Source organism: Dryobates pubescens, chromosome 6 (genome assembly GCF_014839835.1).
Source record: "Dryobates pubescens isolate bDryPub1 chromosome 6, bDryPub1.pri, whole genome shotgun sequence".
Taxonomy (NCBI): Eukaryota; Metazoa; Chordata; class Aves; order Piciformes; family Picidae; genus Dryobates; species Dryobates pubescens.
Genome location: NC_071617.1, coordinates 17,834,181 through 17,853,090, shown reverse-complemented (window position 1 = coordinate 17,853,090; position 18,910 = coordinate 17,834,181). Strand labels below are relative to the sequence as shown.

The 18,910-nt window shown below is 39.3% G+C and overlaps 1 protein-coding gene across 7 annotated transcripts in view; it reads left to right on the top strand.

Moving 5' to 3' along the window:
* The window catches only part of ARID1B (AT-rich interaction domain 1B), a 333,914-nt gene that overhangs the window by 252,640 nt on the left and 62,364 nt on the right, over positions 1-18,910 (top strand). For 6 of the 7 annotated variants that reach the window (XM_054162697.1, XM_054162694.1, XM_054162693.1 and 3 more), the window contains 2 exons: positions 722-811; positions 17,430-17,609. In XM_054162697.1, the coding sequence (XP_054018672.1) occupies positions 722-811; positions 17,430-17,609 (270 nt within the window). The remainder of the gene's footprint in view (positions 1-721; positions 812-17,429; positions 17,610-18,910) is intronic. The other variant, XM_054162695.1, reaches the window with a different exon arrangement.

The window sequence follows — 18,910 nt, the reverse complement described above, 5'->3', positions numbered from 1 at the left end:
ATGCTGTTCTTCTTTGGGTGGATAGACAGTGGTGAGTAAACTGTGGGTGTCTTTTGGACGAGGCCATAAAAATGAGGTTATCTGTTCTGGATGGATACTTTAATAAGCAAATATTTCCCATTGCTTTTATTCAAACAATAAGATACCTCCTTTCTGTCTTCCAAACTTGCTTCACTTTCACCACATGTACCCACATATTCTTTATTCCCATATTCTACGTGGACATTCAAATAATATTAAAACCACTGATTCATTGAAATACTTTTTCAACTCTTGTTGTTAGTCATTTTTGTATTGACCGCATTTTTCATTGGTAATATTGTTGGCAGCAGTCCACGTCTGCCTGGCTGGAGGCCAGTTTGAGCTCGGCAGGATGAGCCTTATTGTTCAGCAGACTTGGATTTTGCTAAACTCTCCAACAGAAATATATGTCAGGAGATTTGCAGCTATAAATTGGATCATGTCGGTGAGGTTGGGAACTCACTCAATGTGAAATTGAACATTTCGCCATGCCTGTTGCTAAATGTGTTTATGCATGTTTCCTCCATGGGTTTCAGAGAGAAGAAAGGAAACGAATTTTAAAAGCTAGACCTGTTGAGTTCTGTGTTTACCGTGTACAGCTGGTGCTTCCTTTGAGTGGTTAAAAATGCAGAAAGGTTTGGGATTCTTGCATTTCAATGTTAAAAGAAAGTTTGTTTTCCCTTTTTTCTGTGTGTTACAGGCAGTCAGATGCCACCGCAGCCTCCTGGCAGCCAGTCAGAATCCAGCTCCCACCCTGCCTTGAGCCAGTCACCAATGCCACAGGACCGAGGTTTGTTAGGTGTTGGGGCTTTTTTAGTTGGTGCCAAATGCAGCCTTCTTTTTAAGTCATACATTAGCAATGTGAGATTTCCTGGTATTTCTTTTCTTTTCCCAGGGAAAATAATGACAGACCTCATTGTAAGAGGCTCAAAGGGTTTCCTTCTCTGGGGAAAGAGCAATTGAATAGCAGGTTTTACCAAAATCTAATTGAAAACAAAGCATTCTCAAAATACACTGAATGCCCAGAGTGTAAAGGCAGTTTGCTGTAAATACTTTAGTCATGTCCTAGAGAATTCAACTTTTCATTGTCTATCTTGGAATTAAGGTATATAGAAATAGTGCTAGCTATGAGCACTGCAGTTTTGCTGCTGTTCTTAAAATTCTTATTCCTAACGTCTTTGCATGGACACAATATTGTGCTAATCTTCTAGCCAGTTGTAGAATAAAAGTATCTTTAAATATAAAAGGAAGTTAGCTATTTAGGTGAAATGGTTCAAAGATTTGGAGATCTTGCAAGGAAAAACTTCACATCCAACAGCACTGTTCTTAGCAAGTGCTCACAAAAATAAACAAAGCATTTTCATTTTACTATTTATAAACTTTAAGTCCTTTTCCTTTCACCTCCTTCCTCCCTAGCTCATGGAAAGTAGTTGTCACAGCTTTGCTGTGTGGCCATAAATATGATCAGCTGCTGTAAACTGGGCATCCTGTCCATGCAGTGGTTAACATGTGCCAGTGACAAGCTTGCAAAACAGAAGCATGATAACTGTGATAAACATGGAGTTATTTATGAAATGCCCCTCCTAAAATGTCATGCTATCAGAAGTATTCCAAGTAGCACCATATGGGGATACCGTAAATACTGGAAGTTTTCTCACAGTGAAACAAGTTGAACTCACAGAATGATAAATTTCTGGGATAGCATCCAGGAGGAACTTAGCAGACTCACAAATAAGAGGAGTGAGTCTTAATTTTTGCTGGTTTTCTCTATTGGATGTCCCCTCCTCCAGGAACGCTGATTAATGAGCATTCACAGAATGCCACTCTCAAATTGTTGGGTTTGTTTCTTTTGCAGTCAGTTGTTAATGCAAGGACATACTTTCCCCTTAAAAGATTTTTAGAGATAATGTATGTACATGTTTGGTGAAAAATGAATGGCCTCAGTACCTAATACAAGACCCAAGCATCTCAGAATGATATGTGCACAACTGCGGCACAATTGGATCTTGGCACAAAATGTTACACTGCCCAGTAAGAATTATTTCTGTAATGTGTGTTCCTCACTTGGTTTTGGAGGATGAACTAGGCAGGTCTAACAAATCTGGAAGGGTTGAACCTCTTCACTGCAGCTGTAGAACTAAACTGGCACGTCATTGAATAGTTGAGAGAGGCAGAAGGGTATTCAGTGGTAAATCAGAGAAGCAGCTGCATAGCTGAGAAGTCAAACAGGTAATAACAATGAGAGAAATAAAATTTACAGAGTGATTCAGGTTCTTCCTCTGTGCAAGGGAGTGAGAATGTGGACATGTTTAGAGACAGCGTGTTTGGGAACATGGCAGTTCATATGCACTCTTCATATGCAAAATCTGGTGTAACAGTCATGATCCTTGTGACCCAGCTTGTATGAGAAGTCCATTTGCTTCGTGCATCAGATATGAAATTTGTAACTAGCTAGGTCATATTGATTTTTCAGAACATGTTCCCCAAAGCTTCTCTAAAGTCTGTGAGATACGCACATAAACATGCATGCATTCCCTTTTGTGCCCTGTCATTGATTAGAGGCTCCTTTGAAATGGAAAACTTCACCTTTTAGAAAGGCTATTACATTAGTTGATTCCTTTGCGTGCTTGAACTGGTTTCCACTGAACTTGAAGAAAGGAAGGAGTGAGGCTCAAAGGGAAGGTGCTTGTCATTTACTGATAAAAACCTGAGCAGAAAATCATTGCTGCTAAGAACACCTGATCCATAGGCATCTGTTTACAGTAATTTAAACTCTTGGCTTACTGATCTACTTTCTACCACTCCAACTCTCCCCTCAAAAAAAAAAAGAAAATGAAAACAAAAACCCCCTTCCATAGGATTAGGTAATGTCGTTTGATGTAGCACTTTGTATCATATTTATTTCCTTGTTTAGAGAGAGAGTTGAATGCACAAAAGGCTACTAATCGTTTCTTGAGCAGAATCTTCTCTCAGTAATTGAAAGAAAATATTATTTACCAGATATAGTACATCTTGACTGATAGGTGGAGTCTGAGCTGTAGCACTTCTGGATGCTAAACCACTACCTTGAACCATTAAGGTTACACCTTTATTTTATTATGAAAGTGTTTGATTAGATTTTTACCTTATTTTCTGTGGTTACTCAGCACCCAGCTGGGATTTTTATGTTTGCCTGCCTAAGACTATACATCCCCTGTCATACATACAGTGCAGCATGAAGCAATGAGCATATTTTCACATGTACATTCTGTGTGTGGAAGGAGTGGGGTATGTGCATATGTACAGTAATGGGAATTTCTCGCAGAATTGGATTTTTTGTGCTCTTCAGCCTGATTTTTATATTATATATTTCATAGTATTTGTAATAAGCATAAAATACTCTTACTTTTAAAAAATACTTCACTTTTTTTTTTTCATGTCCTGCTCAAGCTGTTGGACATTAGGATCTGGGACAGCATAAATGGAGCATGCAATTCTAGGCAGCCCACTTGTGTTCTCATCCCAGAATAAGTAACTGCCCACTGTTGTTTGATATCAAATCAGTGACACTTTTTGAGTTCTACCAATCCACATTATCTACCTAGGCAGTAAGAAATTACATGTACTTTTTATCTTGACTCATATGTCCTTGAAAGTATGGGGACTCTAAGTTACATACATGTTAATGGACTGTTGGAGCTGGAGAGCTCTGAAGGCTGTTCAGGACTGGGGTCAGAAGTCTTGTGAAGAAGGAGTGGCTATGGCCACTCAACTACATAAGCATTTAACTGCTGATGAATCCCAGAAATTGCTGTTACTTGGGGATGCCACCTGAAAATATAGTCATGACTGATCAAACTAGTCAGTGAAACTTGCTATGTTTTTGAGGGGAAGCATTATGCATATTTTGCTCTTTGTTTCTGATATGGCTGCTCCAGACTTTTCTTTACTACAATCAAAAAGTAAGGTTTTGAATCTCCATGTTTATTGAAGTCAATGCTTTTTGTAAGCTCTAGTTACATCAGCCCCCACAGGTAGGGCAGCAGTGATAGCACAGCTGTCGTAGCCATATGGCAAACAATTGAGGTACACAGGCACTTGAGTTCCCTATATTCAGTTGTAGCTATTTATCTCATCTGTTTGTGATTTGGAAGCCATACTTTGAGGATGTGTTTAGTAGCCAGAACTGCTCAGTGGATTAGAAGTTATTTGTATGGATCAAATAGAAACCAAGCATATCCATTTCCTGAAGCTGCAGTGTGAAAAAGAAGCCTTCTATCCTGGCCGTTACCTTCTGTCCTCACTCTTGCTTTTGTAATCTAATGAAGATGTCCTTCTGAATATAAGAATCCTCCGCTGTGCAAACTTTGATAGAATATGTGTCACACTAATGTTGAAATAGGAACTTCTACCCCTACAGAAATTAATGGTTCCTTAGCTAATTTTGAAGAAGACTTGGAAAACTTAACTGTTTTTAAGTACTATTTTTCACGCTTTTGCAGTTGGATATGTAGATGTCAGGCTTCAGTCTTATATTAAAACAGTGAATTGGGAGCGCCTGAAAACCATTGAATTTAATGGAAACAGTTAATGACTTCACATTATTACTCTAGAAAGCACTCTCATAATGGGGATACTTAAAGAAGCCTTATTTATTAGTGCAAATGTATATGGGTCAGAATTAATTTTTAAAAAATCTTTAATTGTTTTCCCCTTATAATTTTCACAGCGGTACATAGTTAAATATTCATGATAATGCTGATGATATGCTAAAGGTCTGAAATAGATCTGGAGTCTCAAAATCAACACAGGTTATTTAACCCTTTTCATCTAATGCACCACTGGGGACTTGCTCAGTGAAATCCCATAGCACTGGAATAATTAGAAGATAGTAATGAGGATTTAATTAGTCCTTGAGATATGCTGAAATAGGACCACTGAGAACTTTTCTGTTTGGACATGGATTGCAAGCAGAATTGATGCTGTTGCAGCTGCTGTGATATGCTGGAAAATGTATTCTATTGCTGCAGGCAGTTTCATGGCACCATTCTGTGCCTGTCAGATCTGTGTAGAAAGTGCCCAGAGTAAGTACCTCCAAAATTGTCGAATAGTAGCCCTCCTCTTCTCCATCACCTCCTCTCAGTACTTTTTAAAAATTATTATTTTCCCTTTTTATGTCATTCTTTCCATTGTTGACATGATCCAGCTTTTGAGGATTGTTGTACAGTTGTATGTACTATTAAAAATGTATCACAGACAGGGAGTATGAAACTGCAGGCTTGTGTGAGTACAGGTGTTACACTAAGCAAAATTTGAATCTTTTTGACATGACTGCTAGTAAGCTTTATCCTCTGATCTAGTTCTTATTTAATATTAGATCTTCACAGAGGTGATATTTATCAGTAGCTGCAATGTAGTAAATTTAAATAGCTTTTTTTGACAGCCAAGATGTTATCCAGCAAGAGGTAGTAACAGATGGGATGTGATCAGGCATTTTGATGTTCTCTTTGTGCTTCCCTATAAACACTAAGTATAACTGAATTCCTGTAACTACAATTTCCTAATTTGCCCATTAGATTTCATATAGGTATTTTTCTTCCCTTAATCTGTTCACTGGGCATGCTTATTTGTAAGCAGTCATCACATAAATTCCACTGTCATGTGTTTTCTTCTAACAAAATATAAATGCTTTTGCTTGCATAGAAGACACAGAATTACAGTCAGGTTGCTGATCTTATTTATGGGTTAATACTGACATTTGATGGGAGAGATTCTTTTCTGTGAAATCTGTTTTCATAAAAAAAGAAATCAGAATTGAGAAAATAGATCAAAGAATTCTTATTGCAACAACAACAAAAGATATTGTAGTTTGCTTTTAGATCTTAAAAAGACTTTTTCCCTGAGAATATGTTTTCTTCTCTCTTTTGGGGATTTGGGATCTATTCAGAACACTGAGGAGATAGAGTATAAAATGTTTCTTGTCATTAAAATTCTTCTGCTTGCCATGTTAACGATGACACCACTTAAGATTGAATCAGACTTGGTAATAAGTTTGCTTGATGTAGACTGAAGTGTTTCAGGCTCTTAAAGAAAGATACTTGAGACATGCACTGAGTGCAAAGCCACAGGTATGTTTGAGTGCCTCTTCTGCACATAGCATTCTCCAAATGGGTCAGAGCAGAGAAACTGAGCTCCCGCTGATGTACAGGAACACCATGCCAGACTGAGGAAATCCTCATGGTCAGAAAACCAGGATTAGAGGAATTGCACCCTCAACATCCGGAAAAATGCAGCATGTAAGGAGGAAAAGGAGATTTCAGTTGAAACTGTCACACTAGCTCTGTAAAACATACTCTTTCCTTCTCAAGTCTCATGTAGTGCAATAAGAACATGATGCAGAAGCGCGTACAGAGCTGCTCTGTATGTGAAGGTAGAGCCATGCAGTAAAGCTATGTGGTAAACAACTTTGGTGACTCAATAAGTTACATTAGTTCCTCAGTTTAATAAGCACTGAATTTATCAACAGTCTTTTAAGAGGATCAGGCTGTCATAGTTTTTTACCACTATATTTTTAATTTGATTGTAAAAATGGGAGTGAAGTAAATCGAAATGAAGTGCTGGTCTGGTGTAACTTCTTTTTTAAATCTATGCACACGGCTTTTCTTTGCCATTTTAATCGCAATAGCACCCAAGAATCCCATTTTGATACCTGTTTGTATTGTACTACTTGATGTAGCTATGCACAGCAAAAAAGCTTACAACATGTCTACTTAGATTAGTAATCAAGATCTTTGAGATAAAAGGTTTCTGGGTTTCACTTTGAGCTGTGAGAGTGAATAATTCTGTGTCTGTCTGTCTCTCAAACATTGCAGGAAGACCTGCTTTTCTTGCCTGAAAGTATTAGTAATGATGTTACCCTGCCAAACCATGTTAGTTCATAATCAGTTGCCATTTCAGGATGGTGGTTTCAGACTGTACTTGAATTTCAAACGTATACCAGGCAATCTCAGCTTTAGGTTGATCTGATTAGTTGTGGCCTGCATGAAATATACAGCAGTATTGGCCATCTGCAAGAAGAACCAAAGGAGGAAAGGGTATGATTTACATGTGATAAACCACACTGGGAGAGAGCAAAACTGCAGAAGTAGGATTTGAAGGAGATAATAATATCTGTACAATCAAAACCCAAAGTCAGGTCTCACAAGTAAATTTTGTATACTAGCAGCTGGTCATTGCTTTCTTCTTGCTGATGTTAAATCTTGTTATACTTGGGGATGAATCTTTATTTAATTTTTTAAACTAAATTGGGGATTCACTTTTTGAAATTAGGGAGCAGAATTGAATTATTCTGAGACAGTTTATATAGTTGCCAAGAGAGAGGCTTCTCAATAGAAAAGTTTCCACTGACTTCATTAGGCAGCTGCCAGATTCATAGAATCGTAGAATGGTCGGGGTTGGAAGGGACCTCCAATGGTCACCTAGTCCAACCCCCTCTGCAGTCAGCAGGGGCATCCTCAACTAGATCAGGTTGTATAGAGCCCTGTCCAGCCTCATCTTGAATATCTCCAGGGATGGGGCCCCAACCACCTCCCTGGGCAACCTGTTCCAGTGTTCCACTATCCTCATGGTAAAGAACCTGTTCCTAACATTCAATCTAAATCTGCTCTTCTCTAGTTTGAAGCCACTGCCCCTTGTCCTGTCCTGACAGACCTTTGTAAACAGGCTCTCTCCATCAGCCAGTACCAGAACAAGAGGAAACAGTCCCAGGCTGCGCCAGGGGAGGTTCAGGCTAGATGTTAGGAAAAAGTTCTATACCGAAAGAGTGATTGCCCATTGGAATGGGCTGCCTGGGGAGGTGGTGGAGTCGCCATCACTGGAGGTTTTCAGGAGGAGACTTGATGGGGTGCTTGGTGCTGTGGGTTAGTTGTTTGGGTGGTGTTTGATTGGTTGATGGGGTGGATGCGGTGATCTTGAAGGTCTCTTCCAACCTGGTTTATTCTATGTACTCTATGTATTCTATGTAATATTCTATTCTATGTATTCTATCCTTCTTGTAGGTCCCCTTCAGGTATGGGAAAGCTGCTATTATGTCGCCCTCCTCTTTTCCAGGTTGAACAATCCCAGCTCCCTCACCCTGTCTCTGGGCTTAGGGAGCAAGATAAGAACTTGACAATGTGAGAGTTGATATTGCTGTCATCAGGCTCGATGTAAACTCACTGGGAACAATCCCTGTCCTTGGGACATCTCCCCATCATAGCCTATAAACACAGAGCTTCCTGTTAGTCTAGCTGTTCAACAGTACCATCATTTCCAGGACACTCCTTCAGTACCTAAGTTAACCTTTATATGAAGCATTTCTAAGAATAAAGAACTACTGATCTAAGACCCTTCATGTCTTTTTGAGTTAACACTCAGGGCAGTCAGCTGAAATCCATATAACATATGTATTAGTAGGCAACACTGGGTAGTAACTGCCATTCCAAAGGACCAAACGTCTGGAGAATAAACACTCATCAGGGAACAACTGCAAAGGGAGGAAAGAAAAAGTCAGTCTTATCATAAATTCTGGTGAGACCCAGATGAGGGCATTTTGGGACTGAGGACAACACAGTGGTTTTCCTATTTTTGAAAAAAACAACACTGTGATTTATTTTATGTATGTGCAAGACAGAAAATACACATCCACAAAATCCATATATATCTCCTGATATTCAATATATTTACTTCACAAAAAGAAAGATCTGAGTTGATCCATTACACCCTTGAACAGGAGTCTCCAGGGAGGGTGAATGTTTAAGATCTGAAATTTAGACCATTAAGCCTGCAGGCCTCGCACATCACATACTGAATAGAGCTGTTCCTTTTTAGCTGTCCTCCCTGATTTTTGTAGGTATGAATGTTACTAGGGAAACTTAGACAAATGTTGATTGCATAAAGAAGATGGACTTCTCAGATTTTTCATGTTGTGCCTCAGAATAATTCCAGCAGGCCAAGCTACCTACTGAAACTGAGGATTCGCTTTAGGTTCATTTGAGAGGGCAGGGTGGGTGCTTTTGTGCTACAGTTCACCATTACCCTGATTTTTCCAAGCAACATAATAAAAGCATCTTGTTTAAGGTATGTTACAGTGAGAAATTATTTGTAAGATTGTGGATGAGCAGTGGGGTTTTTTTGTTACATCTGTTCATCAGCATCTCCACAAATATCTTTCCTACTCTGCCCTCAGTATAGCACTTAAAATTTACATCAGAGGGCATTACATGAGGTTTTCATTAGGAAAGGTTGGATATTTCTTCCCCAGCTACCATCTGGGTAATCTGTCTGATCCTTCCCCAGATTCTAATTTATCAATGATAGATTATATGAATTTCAAGGCAAGGCAGTAGCAGAGGGAGGTTTAGGGGTGGGAAAAATTTAAGCATTATTGCATGCTATACATATACTGGAGTTTGTAATATCAGAGAGAGAAGCAGAGGAGATTCAGCCAGTTAACCTAATAGCACAGCTGGTAAAACACTAGGGGGTCTGGGTTAAAACCTTAGCTAGGTCATTAGTTTCCATCTTCCCCAAAGCTATTCACATTGTGAAGAGAAGCAGTCAGACAAATAAACATTGAGGAGACTATGAGACAGATATTAAAGTATAATAAGAAAATACTTTTAAAGAAAAATACAACCAATCCAGTGCTTTGTCTTATAAAGCACATTGAACCTTTTGTGAATAGCAGAGATAGTGCAGTGATCTTTGCAGAAAGCCCCAGTTTGCTAAGACAACTTCTGTTGTAACTTCTGTTTCACGTAAGCAAAGAAACATCCTTTTTTGAATGGATGTGAAGAAACATGGTGGTTGTTCTGCAGATGCCAATGTGAAAATAAATCATCCGGGTAACAAAGGGAAACTGTGTCACTGTTACACTGGCCAGAGAACTCAAGGTATTTTTAGTGGCACCCTGATGGACTTGGAGATGACAACAAGGTTTTATGGGCTCTGAAAAAGAGCTCAGTGTAGAAATTAGATTTATTTTTTTTCTTTCATAGTTGATAGGAAAACAAAGAACTTTCTCCTGAGAACTCTCTGGGAGTTTGTTATAAAATACATTTTTGTAAAATAGATTGCAATGGGAGAAAGAAATGAAAATTTTTAAGTCTTTTATTTTCTGCTTTTTTATATGAGTGAAAAACTTCATATTAAGAAAATTGTTAGCCTTCTTGTTAAAGGCTAAAGAAGAAACTTCTTAATTTGTCCTATGACAGTCATCTCAGTATTTAGCATGTGTGTGCTACCCTTCAATTGCCCAAGCTGCTTGTCAGCAGAAGTGTTTACTCGATAGCAGGGACATTAGCAAAGATCTGTTGTATTCAGTACCCAGATATTACCCATGTCAGTGCTACTCCTTGGGACACATTAATAAGTTCATACCAGAACAATCCAGAGGTATTGCATTGGTGCAGTGCTTTAACTTACCTGTGCTAAAATATGGATTAGCATCTCATTTGCCATCTGCTTGTGAAAGGTATTTTTGTGGTTTGGTTTTGTTGTGGTTTGGTTTGGGCTTTGTTTTGGGTTGGGGTGTTTTGAGGTTCTTTTTTGCCTGCCTACTAACTGGACAAGAATATTGAGAATTAGTATTTGCATCATCTGGATGAGGTTGACACTGCAAGCCACTACTCATGTTCACCAACCCATCACCCTGTAGTGCGTATTACTAAGTTAGATGTTCCACGTTTGACAAACACAGGTTTCATATGTGCTGTCACCAGTCCAGCTGGGCATATTTTAATAAGTCTGGTTTCTGAAAAGTGAGAAGAAGAGCTGAGGTATCTTGAGTGTAAAGAGATATTGTGCCTGCTTGCTGTACTGGCCATGGTTTCATTTGATGTACTGTGGTAATATTCTGATACATGGGTCAAACCATCCCTAGTTTCTTCATTGCTGTTATTTGTTTAGACTTGTATAAAATTTTTACCAGCTCAGATTTTTTTCCAGTATTTAAATCCATGTTCTTTTTGACATGCATTTTATCACCTTAGGGAGATGCCATTCCAAGTAGCACTGACCCCCCAAAAGCAGTGGCACAGCAACATTTTCTTAGCTCCTACAGTCTGTAAGCTGCTTATCTCCAGGTTTGACCACACCATTTGAAGATATTTGCTCCAGTACCATCAGCAGTCTGTGCAGACAACTTGGTTGCATACTTTAGCATCCTGGTACCTCAGCCTTATGCGAGAGTAGGTGTATCTTTCAATTACTAAACCACTTCATTAATGTGTGAATCTTGTGCTGCTGGAAATTTCCTCAAGGTGCTCTGAGGTGCTGACTGCTGACATGTTTAGCTGGGCAAAAACTCAGACACGATTCACCAGTCTGGATACTTCCTTGCTGTCCTTGCCCTCCGAAATGGGTGGGCTGGGGAGAATTTCATCACAGCTGTGATCTTCCTGAGCATCCTGCCATGCTAACAAGTTGCCAACATTTTTTTATATATGCTGAACAGAATATTCTGGGTTTTTTTGTTTAGCTTTGCCCTGCCGCTTTTATCTCAGTGTTGTTTACCCATGGATGAGCTACATTTGGGAGTTGCCACCTAAGATCTGTCTCAATTCTGTTGTATTCTCTGGTGATAATCCTGAGATGGTGACTACAACAGAAACAGCTGTCTGAGGAAGGAAAGGCTGCCAACAACTGTGTCATGGGTCATTTGCTCTTTTTTCTCAAGGGTACTGGCCAGCGTCTTACTAACATCTGAAGCATTAGAAATTTGTGCGATTATACTCGCACACAAAGTTTTTCCTTCAAGTAGTGGAAAATATCTCTTTTCATGTATTTAATTTTTTGAGGGGTTTTGTAAGCAGACAATTTTATATTCTTTTTCTCTAGAATTTTTTGATGGTTAGTGAATGCATTCTTTGTCTAGCCCCTTCTTTAGCCTCTGCCTTTGAATAAGGGGAACTTCCTTATTTCTTAGTCAGTAGGGTTCTTCAGTTGTTTTGGTCCCATGCTCTGTCACTAAGCCTGCTTCTCTAGAAAAAACAATAGCCTGATGTATTTTTTCTTACGCAAATTCTTTTTTATAAAGTACCAAGTTGTATCTTTCCTCACTTTTTATCAAATATGTAGTTTAATGCCGGTCAACTATCTTTGTAAACTTCAAATTTTCCTTGAGCATAAAATGAGTGTGTTCTGTGTGTTTTCAGGTTTAATTCATTAATGAAAATCAATGCACTACTGACTAAATCAAAAGACCTCTCATTGACCATGGGTTAAGTGTGTACCAGTAGACAGTTGCTGTCCATCAGCTGATACACGGTAACTTGTTACTTTGCAGTCAGATCCTTTGTGTTTTGAGCTCCTGCTTTCCTGGAAAGGAAATATTCAAGCCAAAACTTCAAAATATCAAAAGAAATAATTTCAGGTTTTACAGCAACACCCAGCACATTTGATGGGTGTTTTTTGGTGTTAGTGCTAAGGGGATCATATTCAGCAAGCAAATGGTTTTGTATTGGTCAATGTACAAATATAATTAAGACAACCTTAATGCATATTATCAGGAAGCTTTAGTAATTTACTGTTGTTTATATGTTTCCTGTATATATATATATATATACATATATATATATATATAAAAAGGAAAGCCAAGATTTTAAATACTCTTTACAATGGCATTATAAATGGTATAAACTGTATAGTGAACATTACCAGATGTTAGTACCATATAGGACAACAGAAGCTTCATTTTTACTACTTTATCAGAGTAGCAGAAACACTTTTATCAGCCTGGAAAAGAGGAGGCTCAGGGGAGACCTCATTGCTCTCTACAACTACCTGAAAGGTGGTTGTAGCCAGGAAGGGGTTGGTCTCTTCTCTCTAGCAACCAGCACCAGAACAAGAGGACACAGTCTTAAGCTGCACCAGGGGAAGTTTAGGCTCGAGGTGAGGAGAAAGTTCTTCACTGAGAGAGTCATTTGCCATTGGAATGGGCTGCCCAGGGAGGTGGTGGAGTCACCATCCCTGGAGGTGTTCAAGAGGGGATTGGATGTGGCACTTGGTGCCATGGTCTAGTCATGAGGTCTGTGGTGACAGGTTGGACTCGATGATCTTTGAGGTCTCTTCCAACCTTGGTGATACTGTGATACTGTGAAAAGCACTACCTGTTCTATTTTTTTTCTATATTTTGCTAAAAAGAAAGAAGAAAACTATGCTGCTACCTTTTGACCATTTGTAAGCCTTATATGTATGTTCTATTTGAACATGCAAACATATTTTATTATAGTTACATTGTGCTCATTGTTAATAGCATGCTACTATTTCATTTCGAACTTAAAAAAATGCAAAGATGACTCTACAGCTTTTAAGCTGAGCTGGGTTTTAAAGACATCCCTTCTTTAGGTAAGTAAATGTACAAAAAGTAACTAAAAAGAAAGAGAATACTTCTGTCAGGCTCACCTTATTCACCTGCTCCTGAAATTACTCAGTTTGACAAAATCCATTCAAGTGTTTTTTCGGTAAGTAATGTCTTGTTGTGAAGGCAAGTGAAGCATCATCTGTATCTCTTTTACCATTAATATTAAGGGAAGGGAGCAGATTTGTTCACTGATTAACGTGTTGCAATTGCAGTTTTTTAATCTTAACTCATAGCTGTTTCCTAGCAGTTTATTTAAAAGACAAAAAAACACACCTCATTGTCACAGAAGTTGACACATCAGATGCAGTCTGGATGTTTAATCACTCCACCGCCTTTACTCCAGTGCAGCTCTAATGTAATCCTACTTCCCTCCTTCAGAAAAGCAAACTTTATCTTGGATCTAATTTTCTTGAAAGAAAATTTATTTCTTTTTGTATTGGTTATAAAATGAACTTGAACACTAGGGAAAATAATGTGTAAATAAGGAAAAATGAATGTATGCCAGCTGCTCCCTTTCATTTCTGATAAGATTCCTAGAATTGATGTTGTTTTCTCTTTATGATGCAAGAATGCTAAATGTCTTGGCCAGTAACTCCTTTTCTAAGACATCTGAGCCTTCTGCAAGTATTTGAAACACCCAAAATCATGCACTGGACTATGAACATTCCACTGGACTCTCACAGAGAAGGATGAAGAGAGACTTTTGTTTGTTATAATGGAATACAGATCACAGTAAGGTCCTGAACAGACCTTCTTCTCCATGTTGCACCTATAGCTGAAATGACTCCTGCTCTCTGGAAAGAAGTTGTAGTATGTGCTATTTTAAGGCCATGCTTCAATGTACCATGCAGGTAGTGATGGAGGATAATATGGGACAGATACTCTTCCTGAATTTCAGGCTTCCTTTTCCTTAATTCTTTACCTGTCTCTGCTCAGGAGAAGATAGCAAAGCCAACCTCATTTGAGAGAGATCTCACATTCTCTGCTATGATTAAACTCATGTCTGACATTAAAAGCTGTTAAGGAGTCTGTTCTATGTTAATCAGCATCTCTGTAATCTAAGGCAGTGCAAGCATGAGTTTGAGTAGCACCACACAGTTATCTCTGCTGTTGAATCACTGACATGCCCTACAGTATGTTTTTGGCTAGTGCCTGTGAGAGTGTTTTCTGAGCCACAGGCCAGGACATGGATCAGGCAGCACAAGGGGCTCTGCAGAGAAGTAATACAGATAAGGCCACCAGGACTGAGTGGGCAGGTTTAATTGGGTGGACACCAGTGTGCCACACCACTCACCAGGCCATGGTCCTGGCATGTTTATGTCTGTACACATAGCCGTGCAGTCTACTCCACATTGTCAGAAATGTTTTAGGAGAAGTTTCCTGAAGAAGAGGTCATTTGAGTGGAAACATTTATAACTTGGATATTATCACTAGCACAATGTTTGGCAAGTTTCTCATATAGATTAAAAGGCCTATGGTGAACAGAGAACCCTTGCTTCTGTGCTAGATACAGGAGTAATGTTACTGTCTTCATAATAAAAAACTTAGTCTGATCAGTACAAAATATTTTATTTAAATGAATCCCATGAGCGTGACGTGTATGGTGTACGTGTCAGGAGCATGAGCACTTACTTCATACAGATATACAGTTGTATTAGGTTGCTAAATTAGTTACAGCACCGTTGGCTGAAGACATAAGCTTTGTAATGAGATTTGTGCTCAGGCTGAAACTATTTTAAAAATTGAGGGGTCTGTTTCAAAATAAAACTAGGCAGAGATGGTCATACAAGCATTCCTTTGTAGAAATGTGGAGTTTTCCAACCAGTACAGGCCAGTGAAATGGTAGCATTTCACCCTCAGTTATTTCCTGTGCTGCATGCCAATGCATGTGATCCAGTTTCCTCCAGCATATGTGCGAGGCTCTGACTTTGCAGTTCAGATGTGACCAAATTCTTTGTCTTGGGGCTTGCACAAAGATCAGGAAAACTCTGTATACATTCTGCCAAACCTTGCAGTTATATTAAGGGTTGAGCTGTTCATAGCATAAAAGAACTGGGTATGATAATTTTCAGCTCCTGGTTTTCCTTCTTGTGACTTCCTTTTTGTCTTTCTGAGAGGATTTTGATGAATAGATAAGTGTACTATATAGCACAGGTTTGTGGAGGGCTCAAAAACCGTTTACATGTGTCTGTATTCAAAGCCTGATCCTTGGTAAAGTGCACAGCACCTTTCATTTCTTCATCATTGGATACTGTCTATCCTCTCATACAGCACTTTGTCACCAGTGGATGAACAGGGAATCTGACCTACAGAAAGGCAGCCAGGTTGTTTGCCTAGTGTCACTTCCCATCTCACTAATGGCAACACTAGGATGAGAAACATACACATTTGAGTTCAAGATGTGCTTGCTGGGGCTGTGGTCCCCACAGAGAGACCCCTTAGCTGCCTAGTAGGAGCCGTTAGCACCTTCAGATATGAGTTTGGTCACATGCCTATGCATAACTCAGAAAAAATTACCTCACTTCATTAATCAGGCATTGAGTGTTTGGTCTTTGTGATGTTTGATGTCAGCCAGTGGGAGAACACCCTGGCCCTCTGAAAGAGTCATCCTTCTGTAGCCTCTCCTTCCTCACAACTTTGCCGTGCTTGCTTTTTGTTATGTTTTGTTTTTTTTCCCCCTGATCTTTCCTTCAGCAGCTTCCAGTTGTCTACTCACTATCAGGGAGTTTTCCTCCTACCTTTCATCTATTCCCTCCCTCACGTGAGGAAAGGTGTAATTAATGCTGCCAGGTGAGGTGTCTCTGGGCTTACAACGTCATACCTCCCCACATGCACGCTGCTAAAATTAATGGAGGGGCATGGAAACAGGCACCTTTCACAAATAATGCTTGAGCTCTCTGCAGCCTCAGAGCACAAGGCCAAAACGCAGACTTGCTTGTGCACATTGGCCCAGTGGGCAGCGGCTCACCATGGCTCCCGCCTCACTGGGCAGGGGCGAGCTGCCAGCGGCCTCACAGGCTGCTGTTGTCCTTCAGCACACCCGCGTTTTGCCTCACAGAGACCTATGGTGATGCAGTTTTAACGTGCAAACAGAACAGGAAAGAAAGCGGATTTCCTCCAGAAACAAGAAAAAAAACGTAGTGTCTCCTCAGCACATCCGCTTCAACACTGAAAACAACACTGAAACCTTTCAGGGTAAACTGTTAGAAAACCAACATCCTTGTACAGAAATTTCATGGATGGGACTGCAGGACTTTTCCCAGTTCATGAAAATATAAAAGCCCCTGCTACAAAACCCTTCTCTTCTCCCATTTAATAGACTTAGTTGTGTTCTTTTATATGAAGCTTTTAGATTTTATAGCATTTCACTAGGTCTCTTGCTGCAGCTTTTGAACCTTAAATTAAATTGGGATTCATTAATACATTTACAAGAGGGTAAAAGGAGATAATACAATGCAGGTGTGCTGGGGAAAGACCAGCAGCAGGACCTTGAGCACAAATACATATCAAACTGATTTTTTTTCTAGCTGGTATAACTAGTCTTCACATAAAGGCAAATTTCAGCTCAGGAGAATATGTGGGAAATAGGGCATATTTAGAGTGGATTTCTGTATGCTTAAAGTTACAATTTTTGATAGCAACATGTCATTTTGGAAGTTGTGATACTCCCACCATAAGTCATCAGGCAAATTCCCTGCTACTTGTTAGGGTAATACAAATAATTACCTTTCATTTTGTTGTTAAAGATTGTTTTGAAATCAGCACCCCCTTTTAACTAAGCAGGACTGCCCTGTCTTTGTTTTACAAGTTAAAGCTTTTGAACCTGGTATAAAGGTTTTGGTTGTTGAGACAACTTTGCTGGCTTGGAGATACATTTGTTTCTGTCTGTATGAAAAACAGTCATTTTCTGGGTGTCTTTAGTCTGAAAATAAAAGAGGATGGGAGTATTATTAATGTCAAAAAATTAATAAATAAAGAACAGCTACCTGAATATTAATTTCTGCTTTGATGCTTTTTTCCCCTTTAGGTTTTATGTCAGGCATACAGAGGAATCCTCAAATGTCGCAGTATGGACCTCAGCAAACTGGACCTTCCATGTCACCACACCCCTCACCTGGAGGCCAGGTGCATCCTGGAATTGGTAGCTTTCAACAGAGTAATTCAAGTGGTACTTACGGGCCTCAGATGAGCCAGTATGGACCGCAAGGTAAAATGCTTGCTGATAGCACATGTGATAACTTTTACATATATATATTTATTAAATACATATGTATTATGTGTGGACATGGGTATGTGATTTCTTAAAAACAAAAAAAATGTAACATGCATAACAACTTCCCTGGAAGGAAAAAACATAAACAAATAAAACTATCATCCAGAAGTAGAGCTGGATCTTGTGGAAGATCCTGCTTCTGTTACTAGCGCCTTTCTCGGTATGAAAATAGTGTCTTTAAATTGGGCAAGGAAATGATGAATCTGTTGCATTGCCAGGGCCATGGTTTAGGAGCCTATGCGTGTTCTCTCTGTGATGAGGCCATGTTTCATCAGGAATGGAAAAAGAGCCACAACAGCTATCCCAAAATAGGACTTCTTTTTTTAGATGAAATCCCAAGGCCAGTCTGAAACTGTGTGGCAACTGTGAGGGTTAAAGTCTTCTAACGAGCATAATAATACAGTGACTACTGTGGGAATGTAATATTGAGCTCTAATGCATACGGTTTGTGAATCTTAACTAACCCTTCAGACTGAGAGACAGTTCCTTTTATTTTGCTTATTTGACAGAATCATTGGAGGACTAGGGAAAAAAATGGAATACACAATTTCTACCCCTGGACAACCTTGAACTTGTCTATTGTTTTGTCTTCAGTGGATAACCTTTATAAAATATGCATCTGTTTAGGGGTTTAATGAAATTGAAGTTAAGGCACAGAATATGTAAGGGGCACTATTTTCCTAAGAGATTACAGGTACATAAAAGAATCTTTTGATTTCAGGAGTTCCTACTATTGCTCTCTTACTTACAATCCCCAAAAAGGGCTGGAGCCAGGAATGGGAAATTCTGTGAGGGCGCAAAGACTTGCCCGTGCTGGCAGGCATGGCTATTTTAGTCTCTGAAGTTTCTGAGAACTGGTTCTGATGTTTGTTTGCAGGAAGCCTTGCTGCCCTGCGCAATGTTCCTTTCTGTTTCATCTCTGGGTAGCATTTGTTGAAGTGTTCTGAGCACAGGGCTACAAGCCCAGATTTCCCAGTTTCTAATTTTGGCTCTGCCTTTTGCACCATCTTTCAACTTAGGCAAGTAGATTCATTTCTCTGCTTCGTTTTCCTTAACTGTAAAGTGGGACTAGTAATGCCTTATAGCTATGTGTGAAGATTAATTACCTAACTCCAGTTGACTTGTGCTTTCCTTTTATTTGGAAAGCATTTTGTGGCCATAAAATGCTGTCCAAGTGCTTATTTTTATCTGCACAGTGAGCAACTAGCTTAACCGGTAAAAATCCAGTGGATTTA